The following is a 19942-nucleotide window of genomic DNA, read 5'->3' as shown; positions in this document are numbered from 1 at the left end:
TGACAGAGATTGCAGAAGAATGTAACATTTAATTTGGATCATGTCATGAAATCCTGACACAGCATTTTGGAATGCATTGTGTTGCCGCCAAGTTCGTCCCATGGCTCATGAGTCAAAACCAGAAAGACCTTCATCTCACAATCTGTGAATAGCTTTTGGATTGCACGAATGAGAATTCCTTGAGAGAATCATAACTATGAATCTGATTAAATTTTCATTGAGACATTTGAGTCTCATCTTTATCTACGATAATGATGGAAGCTGAAATAATGAATTAAAATTTGTGCCATGCCAGGACTAGACTCTGGATCTCCTTGCTTATTAGGCAGAAATCCTAACCAGTACACCACCAAAGCACTATAGCTAACATACGTGCATGGACTACCCTAGTCCAGTGCCCTCCCTCCCTCCCTCCCTCCCTCCCTAACACAAACTTCAGTTCACATCTTCAGCTTATTTTCCCCTTCTTAGGTTGTCATTATTACTGAGGCTCTTCAGTGTTGGAATAACATCCCGGCATTGGATGTAATGGGGAAATCCTGCCTGTATCTCAGGCGTAGGTCATCTATAGGAATGGTACGGTGGGCAATTTCAAAATCTCTGCTTCCAAAATTATCTAGATTCTCCCTCTACCGTCATACACATATGAGGTAAACTGTGCTTCCCATGTGTCTGTTTACCATCTAAAATTTCATTTCTTCTTAATGCATCCACTACGAAAATATCTCCTCATAAAAACAAATAGTGGAATGTCCAGGTTGGATGAACAAAAAAATTATGTAAAGAATAGTTTAGAGACTAGTAAAGAATAGATCACATCATTATCCTCCCAGCAGACAAATGATCTACCCAGTGTGGTGCTTGATCAACAGGAGTATGTTAGTGAAGGTATATGCCAGTTGTCTGACATCTCTACATACAAGCATCTGCCATCAAGATCCCATGCCTGTGATTCAGACAGACCTGCAGTCCCTCTTTAACACCTTAGGTCTCTTACAAGGACTAACACTTGAATCCATAGAACTTCTTACCTCACCCAAACCATGCACCCCCACTATTTACCTTCTTCCTAAGATCCAAAAAGCCAATCATCCTGGCTGTCCTATAGTTGATGGCTTCAAAGCACCCAATGAACTTATATTTGCCCTAGTTGATCAACACCTGCAACCCATAGTACAGAGACTTACCTCTTATATTAAAGACACCAACCATTTCCTAAATCGTCTGAAATGTGTACCTGTCCCACTCCCACCACACACCTTGCTTGTCACCATTGACGCCATCTCCCTCTATACCAACATCCTCCACATTCATGGTCTGTTTGATGCTGAACATTTCCTCAGTTAGCACCCACCTGATTCCAAACCTATGACATCCTTCCTGCTCACTTTAATCAACTTTATACTTACCAACAACTACTTCAGCTTTGAGAGGGACTACAATGAGATGAGAGGTACGGGCCATGGAACCACAATGGTTCCGTCCTGTGCCAAGCTTTTCATGGGTCACCTGGAGGGGACTCCTGGGAGCCTTCAGCTCGTGGTTTGATTTAGAAGGTTTGATGACATCTCTGCCCTATGGTCTCGTGGTGAGGCTGACCATATAAAATTCCTGAAATCTGTAAATACTTTCTCCCAAGCCACTTTCCTTGCTGTTGATCTCATCCTCACTAAATGCCAGCCAGGCACTTCTGTTCACATTAAACTTACTATCAAACAACAGTACTTAGGTTTTGACAGTTGCCGTCCTTTCCATGTCAGACGTTGTCCCATACAGCCTTGGCATTCGAGGCAAATGTATTTGTTTGGATGCAGTGTCTTTACAGCAATACACCACCATTCCCACCTCCGTGTCCACTATACATAATTACTCCACCAGCCTAGTTCAAAAACAGATTTCCCAGGTCATCACTTCCAGTCTGGATACTGGTGATCCCTCCAAAAAACAACTTCGGTGCACACCACTTGTCACTCAGTATCATCCTGGTTTTGAATGTATTAATGAGCTGTTTTGACAAGGCCATGACTTCCTAAAATGATGCCCTGAAAAGACGTCCACTCTGTCTGACATTTTGTCCACCACCCCTCGAGTAGCTTTTTGCCTTCCTCCTGATCTCCTCAATGTCCTTGCAGACCCTGTGCTCCTTCTGCACCCATCTCCATACTCTATGGCTCCTATGCCTGTGACCATCCCCACTGCAAGACTTGCCCTATGCACCACCCCATCACCACCTGTACCAGCCCTGTAACTGGAAAAACATGTACTATCAAAGGAAGAGCCATCTGTGAAACGACACATCATAAACCAGCTGTTAGGTAAACACTGTTTGGCCTTTCACATCAGTGTGACTACTACCAAGTTATGTCTTAGGATGAAAAGGCATAGGCAGATTGCGTATACCGGGAACACAACATTCTTTTGCAGAGTATGCTTTACATGACCTTGGTGCCTGTTTCAGCACAAGTGCCCAAGTGCCATCTGGATTCTTTCCTAAGACACCAGCTTCTCAGAAACCCCAGGTGGGTACTAGTGCTGCAACATGTTCTTGGCTCTTGCTACTCACCTGGCCTTAATTTACATTAATTTCTTCAGTCTCAGCATTTTTCACAGTAACTACTTCTTTCTTCCTTTCGTTTTAGTTTTCTACAACTTTCATTCTCTGATCTGTCTGTTTTTTGCTGTCCCCCTGCCGCCACTGTTACACACAATCCACTTAGCTTTCCACTCGTATTAACTCATACACAGTGTTTCAGCAGTAATCTCTGTCTTGCATATTACTTTGTTTACCACCATTAAGCTCTCAGGTTTTGAGATCTTATCCAGTACAGTCCCCAGCAGTCCTTCTCATACTCTCCAGTAAGTCTTCCCTGACTTGGTGTTCTCTCTGACTTTTCTGAACTGTACCCCTTTCCCTAAACCTCTCCAGTCCTTTTGCTTCACGCCTGTTTCTTCCCCTTCAATGCTTCAGCCAGAAGGAGCCACTGGCTCCGAAAGCTTGTAAAAGTTAAATCCTTTTGTGTGTGTGTTCCCCAGCTGCCACTTGGTGAGTAGATATTGTCTATCCATTTACATTACATTACCAATTACATTGTAAAGAATAGTTTGCTGTTCACCATTAAGATGACATGTTGAGTTTCAGACAGGCACAATGAAAAGACTGTTACACACTTAGATTTTGGCCAAAACCTTCTTCAGAAAAGAAAAGAAAAGAAAAGAAAACACACACACATACACACAACCAAGCACATCTCATGCATACATAACCCCTATCTCAGAGAAGAAGAATGGAAAATTCAGAGGTGAAGGAACTAAGGAGCTTAATATCTGCTCTAGGCGGTTGCTCAGAACATGAGAGCGATATGTTTTGGTTGTGGATTCGAGAGCCCTCAGTCTCACAAGTTAGCTGATTTAATGATGTGATTTGACTGGCAAGGCGGCTTTGCTGGTGACGATTTGGCCTATTCTGGCATAAACTGGTAGATTGTTGTAGCTTCAGCTGAAAAGGAATGGACGAAAAAGGCATCCTCATTGTAAGATTTAAATAATAAAAATTACTTGTCTTTGTACGTGCTCTTCATTACATCCAGATAGTCAAATTGCTAAGAAAATGCAATTGTAAATATCAAAACTTCATTACGGTGTTATAAGACTTGGCACCACATCTCAGACGTAATTCTTACTGTCGTTGACAAATGTCAACTGAGTGTACTTGAATTTCATGAAAGCTTGAATGTTGTGCCTCAAAAGACCCAAATGAATGACTTTGGGACCATGATAAATCATTAATAACAATATTTTAATTTGATTCCAGTTTTTAGTGTACAAGGGCAAATGATTTGCTCAAACATGTAAAAAGTGTTGTGTGGAAGGGCGAGTGATTTTAAAACCATTAAATCGCTTTAACAATGAACTGTAAAAATATTTTGATGGTCTACAGACTGGTACACAGCCCTTTTAAAGCAGGCATACCCAGAATAACTGGGAAAGTGTGTCATTTTTAAGAATGCCTCATTATTTATTTCATAGTCCACCTACATGGATGCCACAGTATACTGAGATGACTGTATCTGCAGTTCTTCCTATGTCAGTTTCTGGAATAAGAGGAGTTGAAAATTTCAGCACAGCTGAAAAAGCTGTGTAAATTCTTAAATGTATTTGAACTTATGTTACTGAGATAAAGAAATCAGAAGTTTCAGAATTGCTTCTGATGGTGTCAAAGAAAAAAAGAAACTCGAAAACTTACATTCCTTAGTTCAATAGTACCTTTATTGGAACCAATTATACTCCGTTTTCAGAGCAATGTCCAAAGGGATCCATTTTTACATGATGAAGTACATAATCTTATGAATATTTTGATGCAGTGAGTTGCAGAAGTAGGCATGGTTAAAAGCAATAACTCATCTTTAATGAAAGTCTACTTGAAGGATGTAAAGAATCTGATTACAGCAAGAAAGTTCAATCTGTATTCTGCTACAAGAAGCGCACTAAAAAATAATTAAGAGTATATCTGAAGAAGAAATACTGTTGGTAAAGGCAAGCATGCAAACGCGCATTGTCGGCATACTAGACAACTGCAAGAAAGATCACCCCTCAAATACAGATTAATGTGTGCCATTTCCTGCTTGAAACCATAGCAGTTCAGACAAGATTGACTGTATTGTTTAAGTTTTGGTATCAAAGGGAAGAATGTCAGGTTCAAATGCAGAGTATGTCACACTTGTGAATTTGTGGATATTGGTAGAGATAAAATATTTAAGATGAGATGAACTTTTGTAAGAGAAGTGAAAATTTTATCCAAGTTCTGGGTCAATATAATCAAATTATCTTCAAAGCCACTCTCAAATTTCTGAGATTTTGTGTGAATCATTTTAATAATCTCGTATTGAAATACTTTTGTTGAGTGAGGCTTTTATATAAACTCCAAAATTATAGTTGAAACTCAAACGGAAAATAACTTATTGCTCAATTTTACTGTGTGCAGGACAATAATAGAGTTGATAATTTCAATATTGACAGAAGTAATAATATTTATATATTTGTTAAAACAGAATTTGTAGTTTTTTATTTGATGTTTTCCGTTGTATTCAGTCCAAAGACTGTTTTGATGCAGCTCTCCATGTTACCCTGTCCTGTGCGAGCCTCTTCATTTCCAAGTAACTACTGCAATGTACATCTTTCTGAATGTGCTTATTGTATTCATCTTTTGGTCTCCTTCTACAATTTTTATCTCCCACACTTTCCTCCAATACTAAGTTGGTGGTCCATTGATGTCTCAGAATGTGTCCTCTCAACCAATCCTTTCCTTTGGTCAAGTTGTGTCACAAATTTCTTACCGAGCGAGGTGGCGCAGTGGTTAGACACTGGACTCGTATTCGGGAGGACGACGGTTCAATCCCGCGTCCGGCCATCCTGATTTAGGTTTTCCGTGATTTCCCTAAATCGCTCCAGGCAAATGCCGGGATGGTTCCTTTGAAAGGGCACGGCCGACTTCCTTCCCCATCCTTCCCTAATCAGATGAGACCGATGACCTCGCTGCCTGGTCTCCTTCCGAAAACAACCCCCAACAAATTTCTTGCCTCCCTAGTTCTAGGCAGTACTTCATCATTAGTTATGTGAGTAACCCATTTAATCTTCAGCATTCTTCTTTAGCACCACGTTTCAAAAGCTTCTATTCTCTTTTTATGTAAACTGTTTATCGTCCATGTTTCACTTCCATACATGGCTACACTCTAAACAAATACCTTCAGAAAAGACTTCCTAACACCTAAATCTATATTCAAACCATGGAAAATCCAGGATGGAATGTAGCAATATTAGAGAAGGAAAGTTGCTACTCACCATATAGCGGAGATGCTGAGTCGTGATAGGCACAACAAAAAGAAAAGATTCACACAATTATAGTCACCTTTGTTTGTCACTGTCCTCACCCATCCTGTCCCCTCCCTGTTCCCATTCCAGCACTACACAGCCATCATTTCACCGCCACACCCAGTCTTTTAATTTCTTTTAATTGCTCTCCTTTCCGCTACTTAACACCCTCCCCTCCCCACCTTCTCTCCTCCCCTCCATCTAAACTGCAATACATCACTATCTGCCACCCCCACCATACTATCCCTCCCCCTCCCCGCTCCAGCTTCCTCCTTACCCCACCCAATTGCCACTCCCATCACGCACTGGTGCTGCTGCTCGCAGTGTGGTTTCAGTTGTCTGAGACTGCAGACGTGTGTGCAAGTTGCGTTTGCATGAGTATGTGTGTGCATGTGTGTATGTGTGTTTATTGCTGACAAAGGCCTTAATGGCTAAAAGCTATAATTGTGTGAATCTTTTTGTTGTGCCTATCGCGACTCAGCAACTCCGCTATATGGTGAGTAGCAACTTTCCTTCTCTAATATTGTTAAATCTATATTCGATGTTAACAAATTTTTCTTCCTCGGAAATGCTTTTCCTGCCATTGCCAGTCTGTATTTTATATCCTCTATACTTTGTCCATCAGCAGTTATTTTGCTACCCAGATAACAAAACTCATCTACTGCTTTTAAGTGTCTCATTTCCTAATCTGATTCCCTCAGTATCACCTAATTTAATTGCCGGCCAGAGTGGCCGAGCGGTTCTAGGCGCTACAGTCTGGAACCGCGTGACTGCTACAGTCGCAGGTTCGAATCCTGCCTCAGGCATAGATGTGTGTGATGTCCTTAGGTTAGTTAGGTTTAAGTAGTTCTAAGTTTTAGGGGACTGATGACCTCAGCAGTTAAGTCCCATAGTGCTCAGAGCCACTTGAACCTAATTTAATTTGACTGCATTCCATTATTCTTGTTTTACTTTTGTTGATGTTCAAACAGCAGATATGTTGTGGATAACATGCAGTACTTTCCAGTGTGGAACTGTTCCTTGTAGTTAAGTTGCACTGATGGCAGCCTTTAGCAGTTAAGAAGACAACATCTCTACTTGGAATGTGCCGAGCAGTGGTCCTAAGGTAGCAAAATATTGCTCTTCCTTGCTCCTGTTGTTGATCCTTCAGGAGCCAGATATGAAAGTTTTACTGCTACTCTCATGATGGTTTGCAGATAAAATAGGTTGACATTTTTAAAGAAATGTAGGTTTTTTGTATCTTCCAGTCACTAATGGTTTGAGATTCTCAGAATCATCTGGATTGAGACACAAGACCACAGTCTCTCTCTCTCTCTCTCTCTCTCTCTCTCTCTCTCTCTTTGCTGCATGTTACTCCATGACATTTATTGCACTTGACATGTAGTAATTTCTCAGATATCAAGTTACAGAAAATGCTAACTTCATCCATATCAAACACATCTCTCTGATGATGCAAATGAGAGATCTTGGATTGCAATTTATATGCCCATTCATTGGCGTCTTCCTCATTTATGTGCCTCCTCATGGACACTGATTGCATTGACGACATTATGTCTTTGATGAAAACCCCACAGCTAGCCCTCATAAATTCCCTTTTTCTGCATGAGTTCTTGAATCTTTTCTTGAAGCATTACGCCAGATGAAAGAATTTGCTATGAGTGCATATGTTGGAACCAATCAAACAGTGAATCCTCCTCCTCTTCATGTTTGGCTGGCGACATTCACTTACTGTTGCCACGAAATGACTCTATCTTCTGTCTTGAGATTATTATTGATGAGAGAGAGAGTAGACTTCAGGATCTGAAAGGATTCTGCAGCCTGTGTTTTAGTCTTTCTCAACTACTGACTGTATGTAGAATTAATTGGCTTTTTAGCGTCAGAGCATTATGAGCTCATGTCTTGTTTTGGCAATCTATTGTAAGTGATGGAGCACAAGGAAAGGAAAAAAAAAGCACATTCTATATTCACAAGCTAACAGAGGCAGAGTGCTTTCTGGTTTGTTGCACACTGTGCACTGTGTATCTGCTGACCCACCCCTTTCTTCTCTCGCCTTTGTGTATTACACTGTGGAAATGACATGCGAGCATCAGGCAAGTGATCAGTTCATTGTTGCGAATTTACAATACAGTAAATTATTGAGAAAAATTAAGGACTGCAGCTCCTTTATCACCTCAGGAGTAGGAGATTCTCATACAGCTTACACAAGTTAGGAATCAGTTCATGCCCCATTCTCACCAATAATATGGCTGCAGTAGCAAACCTCTTTTAACAAGAACTGACGTATTTCCAGGCTCGTTGTTTTCCTGGCTCATTGAATCTGATTACATCCTTTGTGTGGGTTATGTGCACCTGTGTTTCCTTGAAAAATACTTTGTCATCAACTCTCCCAGTTTTAGACATGACAACACCCTCTCTGTAGACGCTGGGATGTCACTGCTGCATTCTTCAGTCCAAATGGCTTTTGGCAGCCACGCGGAATTAGCCGAGCGGTCTAGGGCGCTGCAATCATGGACTGTGCGGCTGGCCCCGGCGTAGGTTCGAGTCTTCCCTCGGGCATGGGTGTGTGTGTTTGTCCTTAGGATAATTCAGGTGAAGCAGTGTGTAAGCTTAGGGACTGATGACCTTAGCAGTTAAGTCCCATTAGATTTAACACACATTTGAACATTTGGCTTTTGGCAATATTGGTAATGCCTGGATGGAACTTTGAATGCCATCTGGGCCGATCGTCCAGAGCTAACTCTAATGGATGCTATACACTTCACTGATCGATCGATGTAAAATGTTGTGGACTGGCAAGACAGCCAATCCACAGTGACGGGTAGCCGAAAGGCACGCGTTTAAGCTCACACAGGCTGGCGTGATGTCTGGAACAGTTAAAGGAGTTATACTAGCAAGAAAAGTACGTAGCTGCTGGAATACGTAACTTTAATCCATAATTGGTGAACATCGGTCTGACGGTACATGCATCACAAGATAAATAGGAATTGACAATGGCGCCTTGCTAGGTCGTAGCAAATGACGTAGCTGAAGGCTATGCTAACTATCGTCTCGGCTAATGAGAGCGTAATTGTCAGTGAACCATCACTAGCAAAGTCGGCTGTACAACTGGGGCGAGTGCTAGGAAGTCTCTCTAGACCTGCCGTGTGGCGGCGCTTAGTCTGCAATCACTGACAGTGGCGACACGCGGGTCCGACGTATACTAACGGACCGCGGCCGATTTAAAGGCTACCACCTAGCAAGTGTGGTGTCTGGCGGTGACACCAGATAAAACAATGGTGTTGCTCTAGGTTATGCAGTTTTTTGTGACATTTGGCATGCATACACTTTTTTAATCATATGTAGATTTAGATATTGATGGTAACAGCAGAACTGATATGCCTTTCTTGGATACAATTACCAGATATTATGAATGAAAAACCCTTCAATCACAATTTTTTCATGTTTCATTAAATTATGCAATGCATTTTGGACCCTGTGATGATGGACACACACCCCATCGTGTAATTTAATGAAACATGAAAAAATTGTGACTGAACGTGTTTGTATTTGTATTACATGATTGGTTCAGTGTAGGATTCCAGAGAAATGCAAAGTCTGACACCAGCTCTACATACAACTGACCCTAAATGATTATTAGATTTAATATTCCTACAGATTTTTACATATGAGCACTTACATTATTTCACCAACATCAACTGTGACTCATTGGTGTTGTAGTAACAGTATACGTAGTTCTTTAGTTCAGAGAAGTATGCAGTTTTACATTTCTGTAAGTTTAAAGTAAGTTCCCAGTCTTTGCACCATTGAAATCTTATTAAGAGCTGACTGAATATTTGTGCAGCTTTTTTCACTGAATACTTCGTCATAAATAACTGTGTCATCTGCGAAAAGTGTGAGGTTGCTATTGTCTACAAGATTATTGATATACAACACAAACACTTCCCTGGTGCACACCTCTAGTTATTTCTACATCTGACAGCGCCTCTCCATCTGACATAAAGTGCTGTGTCCTCTTTACTGAGAAATTCCCAATCCGGTCACCAGTTTTGCTCAATATCTGATACAATCGTACCTGCGATAATAAGCATAGGTGTGGTACAGAGTCAAATGCTTTTTGGAAATTGAGAAATGCGGTATCTTCCCAACTGCTTGAATCCATGTCTTTCAAGATGTTGTGTCTCATCTTCTTTTTAATGCAATTCTCACTACTCAAAAACTCAGAAGCATCAGCGCCCCCCCCCCCCCTTATCACTTTCCCCTTCACTGCCCCCCCCTTTTTCACCCCCTATCCTCTGCCCCCTCTGTCATCACACAGTACCATTGGAGCCTCGAATGCCTCACCGTAACGAGACAACAACTTTTTCAAATTGAGTCCCAAAATGAGACCCTCGCCGCTCAGGATCCTCCGAAATCCATCGTTGTTGCCTTCTGTCACTGTCCTAACCTCCATAATGTCAGAGTCACACTGTACTACGTTCTCAAACTGTTACCCTTACTCCGAGGTTCCCTTCCGTGCGTGCCTCAGGCACATGAGGCACCTGATCACTGGACGTGCTCTGCAGCACAATTTGAAGGACCCGCATTTCACTGCTGCACAGTCTCTCGGATCATCCCACCGGCTATTAGTTACCCCAAACTTCACTGTCGTCAACTCGCAATCCGGCAAATTCTCCCATCCTGACCCTCCTCTCCTTCTCCCTTTCCCTTTGTCTCTCCCTCTCCTCCCTCTGTCATCCTCCTGCCCCTTTCTTTTTCTCTATGGGTTGTTAAAGGTGTGTACGTTGAAAAGTTTAAAACTAATAGATTGATCTCATATTGACAAAAACAAACTTGGAGGTTAATTATTGGGCGAGGTGTGTTCAAAAAGTAAGGTAACTTTACATTTCTATGAAAAAATATTTATTTATTCATCAATATTCATGTTGTCCCCTTCAAAGTAACCCCCCCCCCCCCCCCCCCCCTCAGATACAATACACTTGTGCCAATGATTCTTCCAATCCTCAAAGCACTTCTCATAAGCACTTTTTGGTACATCCTTGAGTACTTCCAGTGATGCAGTTTTTATTTCCTCAATAATTGAAAATCTTTGTCCTTTCATAGGTCTCTTCCATTTTGGAAGCAGGAAAAAGTCGCAGGGGTCCAAATCTGGTGAATATGGTGGCTGAGGCATGATTGCGTGTCGTTTTCGGCCAAAAAATCTCTCACGAGCAGTGATGAGTCAGCAGGTGCATTGTCGTGATGCAAAAGCCACGAATTGTTTTTCCACAATTCTGGATGTTTTCTGTTGTTTCTTGCAAACGACGCATAATGTCGAGGTAATACTCCTTATTGACCACACGACCTTGAGGCAAAAATTCATGATGTACTACACTACCATAACTGAAAAAAACAGTGAGCAAAACTTTGACATTTGATTGAACTTGGCATGTTTTTTTGGTCTTGGCTCTCCGGGATCCTTCCAGTGGGACGATTGGGCTGTGTTTTCTACTTCATAATTGTAAACCCATGTTTTGTCACCAGTTATGACCCTTTTGAGCAAATCAGGATCACCTTTGATGTCATTCAAGAGCTCCTGAACAATGCTCATGCAATGGTTCTTCTCATCAAAATTGAGAAGTTTTGGAACAAACTTCACCAACACGCATCTTGTGCCCAAAACATCCAAAAAAATTTCATGACACAAGCCGACTGACATGCTAACATCCTCAGCAACTTCTCTTACTGGAATTTTATGATATTCCATAATGGTTTGCTTCACAGCTTCGATGTTACCATCTGTTGTTGATGTGCTGGGGCATCCAGAATGAGGTTCGTCATTGGCATTTGCCATACATTTGAAACCAACATAACAAAAAAAAAAAAAAAAAAAAAAAAAAAAAAAAAAAAAAAAAAAAAAAAGAGAATCGATAATCAAATGTACATTGCCTGTGCAATTTGAAAAGTCCCCTTACTTTTTGAACAGCCCTTGTATGTATTGAGGCAGCATTGTTAGCATGCATATTGGATTTAGTGGATTAAATGTCAGCTGATGAGGAGAATATATTGGCAGATATTAATTCTTCTTCTAGCTTGAGCAAATGCTGCTTTTTTTGTAATCTATATGTGAATTTTTTTAGGGCTGATGAACTAATACATTGTGAAGAAGTTCCTGTTGGCAGCACTGAAACAGTTTTGCTTAGCTACTCCAGTGACCAGACAGTGAAATCCTGCGCTGTAAGTATTTTCAATTAAAATTTTACATTTGAAAAACATCACACTTGAAAAAAGGATCTGATATGAATGAAGCTGATGCATCTTTTAAGATTTAGTGAGGCTTCATTAAGTTACTTCATTTTAGATGGTGAACATAGAATTGAGAATTGACTGATATTTATTCCAAGTGCAACAGACAACAGAGGCATCTGACTTGCTAGTCTAATTAATTGCTTATTGCTTGTGTGGTACTGCCATGCCAGGAACTGTGAAAATACTGCTGTAACTTTATTATGCTTCTATAAATGCCCAGAAGCACATAAATGGAAGTAGGGAAGAGTGGCGGCCGGTTACCATCTGTTATGTACTACAGCACACTGTAAATATTGTACTAGAATTATGCCATTTCTCTTCGAATGCAAGTCTGAATCCACACTAAACTTATGCCATTTATCTTCAAATGCATTCTGGTATTCAAATGAAATAGATTTTATGTAGCGATCTTTCCATGATAACTAGAGACCAGTGTCGAGTGCTGAAATGATTGTGAGATATGCTATGATCAACTCAGACAAGGGATGCAGCTGTTTTCGACGATGCATACTCAGATGTAACATCATCTCTTTGGATGCTGTGAGTGTTACATTGCTCATAGCATCAGGTTAGTATTTTTCTTTGAATGTGCGTGTAACTTATTGTGCAGGCATAAAGTATGAGGGATTTTTTGGAGCAGTTGATGTAGTGATTCTGTGGCCAAGTCATCAAGTGCATTGACTGGTTGGGACATGTTTGATTCTTGTTGCTACCATCTTTTTTAATTCCTCACATTGTTAAGCTATTAATTACAAAATGTAAATGTATTCGAACAGTTCAGATGGTATACATAAAATTAAAATTGATATATTCAACTTTATCATGATTACGACCCTTGAGAGTCAAAACGCTATGGATTGTGGTGAATATGCGAGGAAATTTAGTATGAAAGTGTTTTCTGTAGGTGGTCTGCTAAAGAGGCCCAGTTCCATTAGATCGCTGGAAAAGAATGTGAGAGTTAGGTAGTACCACTTCAAACAGAAATCTAACAGTAGGGCATAGGTCAGTGTAAAAGGTAATCACATTGCTGGGTTTACATGAGTTAGTACTCAGTTTAGATTTTTGATGTTTGAATGAATTGGGGTATCTGTTCAATGCAGTCTGCTCCACTTGTAAATCAGATCCTGGACTCCTCTTAATGTCCAGGTCATCTTTGTTATAGTTAATCACCTTCTATAGATATGACAATATTAGAGATATGATGTAGCCAAAACATAATTTTTCTTGAAAAGTGGTTGTTCCCATCAAAAATTGACATCACACTAAGCTTGACAGAATTGAACCAATGACTGACACCCTTTTGGCTGTTGCAGCCTATCCTTATATAGGTTTTTACAATCGGAATTTGGTTGTTTACATTGTTCAAAATGTTAATTTCAATTATTGCAATTAAAAATTAAACAGTTCTTGAGAATATTGTTTACAAAGCCAAAAAACAGAAAATGATAATACACGATTTATAATACAGAGTATCTTTTTTTTATGGGATGGATTTTGTTACTAACATGTTTCCTTTGTCTTTCCATTAAACATAGATTTTTACCCCAGGAATTTTATAAATGTATGTTTCAGTATTTGTTTATGTTCATTGAATGTACTTTTAGGTAAAAACTATATTTCATTTACAAATCATCAAAATTACTTTCAAAGTACCCAAACAAACATGAATTGATCTCACAGCACTGTTCCAATATATGTTCTTTACATTTATCAACTACTTGCGTATATCATTCATTAGTATTGGTTACTCTGGATTGCAGGAGTAGGTTTAATAATGAAAAAAAAAAATAGGAGTGCGGGTTAGCTACTACAAACAGCATAGTGAACGCATTATTGTGGCCAAGATAGACATAAAGCCCATGCCTACTACAGTAGTACAAGTTTATATGCCAACTAGCTCTGCAGATGATGAAGAAATTGATGAAATGTATGACGAGATAAAAGAAATTATTCAGGTAGTGAAGGGAGACGAAAATTTAATAGTCATGGGTGACTGGAATTCGTCAGTAGGAAAAGGGAAAGAAGGAAACATAGTAGGTGAATATGGATTGGGGGGAAGAAATGAAAGAGGAAGCCGCCTTGTAGAATTTTGCACAGAGCATAACTTAATCATAGCTAACACTTGGTTCAAGAATCATAAAAGAAGGTTGTATACCTGGAAGAATCCTGGAGATACAAAAAGGTATCAGATAGATTATATAATGGTAAGACAGAGATTTAGGAACCAGGTTTTAAATTGCAAGACATTTCCAGGGGCAGATGTGGATTCTGACCACAACCTATTGGTTATGAACTGCAGATTGAGACTGAAGAAACTGCAAAAAGGTGGGAATTTAAGGAGATGGGACCTGGATAAACTGAAAGAACCAGATGTTGTACAGAGTTTCAGGGAGAGCATAAGGGAACAATTGACAGGAATGGGGGAAAGAAATACAATAGAAGAAGAATGGGTAGCTCTGAGGGATGAAGTAGTGAAGGCAGCAGAGGATCAAGTAGGTAAAAAGACGAGGGCTAATAGAAATCCTTGGGTAACAGAAGAAATATTGAATTTAATTGATGAAAGGAGATAATATAAAAATGCAGTAAATGAAGCAGGCAAAAAGGAATACAAACGTCTCAAAAATGAGATCGACAGGAAGTGCAAAATGGCTAAGCAGGGATGGCTAGAGGACAAATGTAAGGATGTAGAGGCTTGTCTCACTAGGGGTAAGATAGATACTGCCTACAGGAAAATTAAAGAGACCTTTGGAGAGAAGAGAACCACTTGTATGAATATCAAGAGCTCAGATGGCAACCCAGTTCTAAGCAAAGAAGGGAAGGCAGAAAGGTGGAAGGAGTATATAGAGGGTTTATACGAGGGCGATGTACTTGAGGACAATATTATGGAAATGGAAGAGGATGTAGATGAAGATGAAATGGGAGATATGATACTGCGTGAAGAGTTTGACAGAGCACTGAAAGACCTGAGTCGAAACAACGCCCCGGGAGTAGACAACATTCCATTAGAACTACTGATGGCCTTGGGAGAGCCAGTCCTGACAAAACTCTACCATCTGGTGAGCAAGATGTATGAGACAAGCGAAATACCCTCAGACTTCAAGAAGAATATAATAATTCCAATCCCAAAGATAGCAGGTGTCGACAGATGTGAAAATTACCGAACTATCAGTTTAATAAGTCACAGCTGCAAAATACTAACGCGAATTCTTTACAGACGAATGGAAAAACTGGTAGAAGCGGACCTCGGGGAAGATCAGTTTGGATTCCGTAGAAATGTTGGAACACGTGAGGCAATACTAACCTTACGACTTATCTTAGAAGAAAGATTAAGAAAAGGCAAACCTACGTTTCTAGCATTTGTAGACTTAGAGAAAGCTTTTTGACAACGTTAACTGGAATACTCTCTTTCAAATTCTGAAGGTGGCAGGGGTAAAATACAGGGAGCGAAAGGCTATTTACAATTTGTACAGAAACCAGATGGCAGTTATAAGAGTCGAGGGGCATGAAAGGGAAGCAGTGGTTGGGAAAGGAGTGAGACAGGGTTGTAGCCTCTCCCTGATGTTATTCAATCTGTATATTGAGCAAGCAGTAAAGGAAACAAAAGAAAAATTTGGAGTAGGTATTAAAATTCATGGAGAAGAAGTAAAAACTTCGAGGTTCGCCGATGACATTGTAATTCTGTCAGAGACAGCAAAGGACTTGGAAGAGCAGTTGAACTGAATGGACAGTGTCTTGAAAGGAGGATATAAGATGAACATCAACAAAAGCAAAACGAGGATAATGGAATATTGTCAAATTAAATCGGGTGATGCTGAGGGGATTAGATTAGGAAATGAGACACTTAAAGTAGTAAAGGAGTTTTGCTATTTAGGGAGTAAAATAACTGATGATGGTCGAAGTAGAGAGGATATAAAGAAAGTATTTGTATGGAGTGTAGCCATGTGTGGAAGTGAAACATGGACGATAACCAGTTTGGACAAGAAGAGAATAGAAGCTTTCGAAATGTGGTGCTACAGAAGAATGCTGAAGATAAGGTGGGTAGATCACGTAACTAATGAGGAGGTATTGAATAGGATTGGGGAGAAGATAAGTTTGTGGCACAACTTGACTAGAAGAAGGGATCGGTTGGTAGGACATGTTTTGAGGCGTCAAGGGATCACAAATTCAGCATTGGAGGGCAGCGTGGAGGGTAAAAATCGTAGAGGGAGACCAAGAGATGAATACACTAAGCAGATTCAGAAGGATGTAGGTTGCAGTAGGTACTGGGAGATGAAGAAGCTTGCACAGGATAGAGTAGCATGGAGAGCTGCATCAAACCAGTCTCAGGACTGAAGATCACAACAACAACAACTCTGGATTGCTCAGGTATTACAGATTTTGTTTAAAGATGGTCTATAATGTTTCATTTACCCCTTCCCTTCCCAAAGTATTGCACATAGGAAGTATCTACATCTACATCTACATGGTTACTCTGCAAATCACACGTCAGTACCTGAAAGAGGGTTCATTGAATTGCAATAACAATAATCCTCTAATATTCCACACTTGAACAGTGCACAGAAAAAACAAACACCTATATGTTTCCCTGCAAGCTCCGATTTCCCTTATTTTGTTATGATGATCATTTTTCTGTATGTAGGTCAGCATCAAAAAAATAATTTCACGTTCGGGGGAGAAAGTTGGTGACTGAAATTTCATGAGAAAGTCTCTCTGTTATGAAAAAGACCTTTGATTTAATGATGTCCACCCCAAATCGTGTTTCATATCTGTGACACTTTGTTTCCTATATCTCGAAAATACAAAACTTGCTACCCTTCTTAGAACTTTCTCGATGTACTCTGTTACTCCTATCTGGTAAGGATCACACATGATGCAACACTACACCAAAAGAGGACAGATAAGGGTAGTGTAGGCAGTATCTTTAGTAGTTTTTTTTGCATCTTCTAAGAGTTCTGCCAATAAGACACAGTCTTTGGTTCACCTTCCCCCTAGCTATTTAGTTGAATTAATGACCTTTAGATTTGATTGATTTATCATGTAACAAACATTTAATGGATTCCTTTTGTGTCTCATGTGGATGACCACACATTTTTCATTATGTAGGGCCAAGTGCCAATTTCTGCACCTTTTCGCATCACATTGGAATTTGTTTTGATCTTCTGATGACTTTACAAGACGATAAACAACAGCATCATATGCAAACAATGTAAGACGACTGCTCAGATTGTCTCCTAAATCTTTTATGAGGTCTGTTCAAAAAATTCCAGAACATTCATAATTCCATATCAATGGTGTGTTGAAGTGAAATGCTGTTGGCCTCCCTGCACAAGCCTGTGTTTAAAGCTGCCAGAAGTTTCATTGTTATACATGTGTTAGTTATTGTTCAGTACTGTACTGAATAGAATGTTGTGTCGAGATGGCAGAGTTAGAGGAGCAACATGTGTGCATTAAATTTTGCATGAAACTTAAGAAAACGTTTATACAGTCACAGCAAATGGTGCAGGAAGCCTACAGTGATGAGAGCTTAAGCCATACTCAGTGATACAAATGGTTCACATGGTTTAAAAATGGCTGGACATAAGTTAAAGGTGATCCTCGTTCAGTATGCTCTTCAAAGTCTACCAATGACGCTCATCCATGGAATGTCAAAAAAATTGTGCATGCCAGTCAAAGACTGACTGTCCGAGAGACTACAGAAGAATATAATATTTCAGTTGGATCATGTCATGAAACCCTGACACAGCATCTCGGAATGTGTGTAGTTTCCACCAAGTTTATTCCGTGGCTCATGAGTCAAGTCCAGAAAGACCTTCGCCTTGCAATCTGTGAAGAGCTTTTGGATCACACAAATGAGAATTAGATGTTCCTTAAGAGAATCGTGACTGGTGATGAGATGAAGGTCTACAGTTATGATGTTGAAAGCAAGGTTCAATCTTCATGATCTGTCAAGAAAGGTTCTCCAAGACCAAGAAAGCTTGTCAGGTCAGTTCAAATCTCAAAATCATGCTGATAGTTTTAATTGACTGTGAAGGATTAGTTCATCATGAATTTGTGTCACATGGTACCATTGGACCTGTTGCGATGCCTGTGAGAAAATGTGAGACAATTCATGACTCATGCATCATGATAATGCACCCGCACATTATCCCTGATAGTGCATGACAATTGCACGAAAAATGATATCACTATGCTGACACAGGCTCTGTACTCTCCAGACCAGGACCCTGTGAACGTTTTGTTATGAAATTTTTATTTCCAAAGTTGAAATCCCCATTGAAAGGGCAAAGATTTGCAACAATAAATGAGATAAAAGAAAATTTGCAGTTGGCGCTGTACGTGATACATCAAGAGGCATACCAGGACTGCTTCTGGAAGGGGAATAGACATTGGGACTGGCATATCAGTTGTGGAGAAGAGTATTTTGAAGGAGACCATGCACAATAAGTAAAGAGTAAGTGCAGAAAAATTTCATGGACAAAGTTCCAGAACTTCATGAACAGGCCTCGTGTATAGATAAGGAGCAGCAGAGGGCATATAACACTACCTTTGCGAATGCCAGAAATCACATCTGTTTTACTTGGTATCTTTCCATCAGTTACAGTGAACTGTGACCACTCTGACAGGAAATCACGAATCCATTTGCATAACTGAAATAATATTACATAAGCAAGAAATTTGATCAAAAGCTGCTTGTGAGGTGTGGTGTCGAATGCCTTCTGGAAATATAGAAATATGGAATCGGTTTTAAATCCTTGTCAGAAGCATTCAGCACTTTGTGTGATTAAAGAGCTTGTTGTGCTTCTTTAATGTGTGTTGACTATGTGTCAGTAGAACATTCTCTTCGAGGTAATTAATAATGTTTGAAAACAATGTAAGTTTCAAAATTCTACTGCATATCAACATTAATGATATCAACCTGTAATTTAGTGGATTACTCCCATTGCCTTTCTTGAATATTAGTGTGACCTGTACAACTTTCCAGTCTCTGGGTACAGATCTTTCGTCAAGCAAGTGGTTGTATATGATTGTTAAATAGGGAGCTATTCCATCAGCATACTCTGAAAGAGAGTAATTGGTATGCAATCTGGTCCGGAAGACTTGATTTTACTAAGTGAATTAAGTTGCTTTGCTACTGTGGGGATATCTACTTCTAAGTTATTCAGGTTGGCAGCTGTTTTTGATTGGAATTCTATAATATTTGCTTTGTCTTCTTTGGTGAAGGAATTTTGGAAGTCTGTGTTTGATGACTGTGCCTTAGCAGCACTGTCATCAATAGTTAGCAAGGATTTCAAATTTGGTTTCAGTGTTACAGTTCATAGATTTTTATGTTATTTCAGTCAGCAGTTCAGTTAACACCATTGGATTTACTTGTTCTTTAGACCACACATCTCTACTCAACATACAGTTTACAGTTTAATTTAGACATTGCTTCATCAACGTATTTGCAAAATTAGCTGTTCACAAGATTAAGATTTTGTCTTGTCACAGGTACTTTCATTAATTACTCTCACAATATTACAGATATTTTTACCAGCAATCCATTCCACAAGACTGCATGAACATGCTTTACCACATTGCTTAACACAAAGCCCATAACCGTAGCTTCATCATTCAACATCATCATAATCACTACTATGGGATCATTGTCAAATTAATACCATCCTTATCAACAACGTCAACACAATAATCCATGTGATCTTCATTATTCTTAAAGTGCCCTTGCATCAGTGTAATAATTCACGTGCATTGATCAGCTGAAACATTATGAGCAACTATTTATCTCCACCTT

The 19942-nt window shown here is 39.8% G+C and overlaps 1 protein-coding gene across 1 annotated transcript in view; it reads left to right on the top strand.

Moving 5' to 3' along the window:
* The window catches only part of LOC126483951 (zinc finger protein Xfin-like), a 345327-nt gene that overhangs the window by 142742 nt on the left and 182643 nt on the right, over nt 1-19942 (top strand). The window contains exon 7 of the mRNA XM_050107239.1: nt 11985-12081. Coding sequence (XP_049963196.1) covers nt 11985-12081 — 97 coding nt within the window. The remainder of the gene's footprint in view (nt 1-11984; nt 12082-19942) is intronic.

Source organism: Schistocerca serialis, chromosome 6 (genome assembly GCF_023864345.2).
Source record: "Schistocerca serialis cubense isolate TAMUIC-IGC-003099 chromosome 6, iqSchSeri2.2, whole genome shotgun sequence".
Classification (NCBI taxonomy): Eukaryota; Metazoa; Arthropoda; class Insecta; order Orthoptera; family Acrididae; genus Schistocerca; species Schistocerca serialis.
The sequence above is the reverse complement of the archived record's forward strand: the minus strand, read 5'-3'. Positions and strand labels throughout refer to the sequence as shown.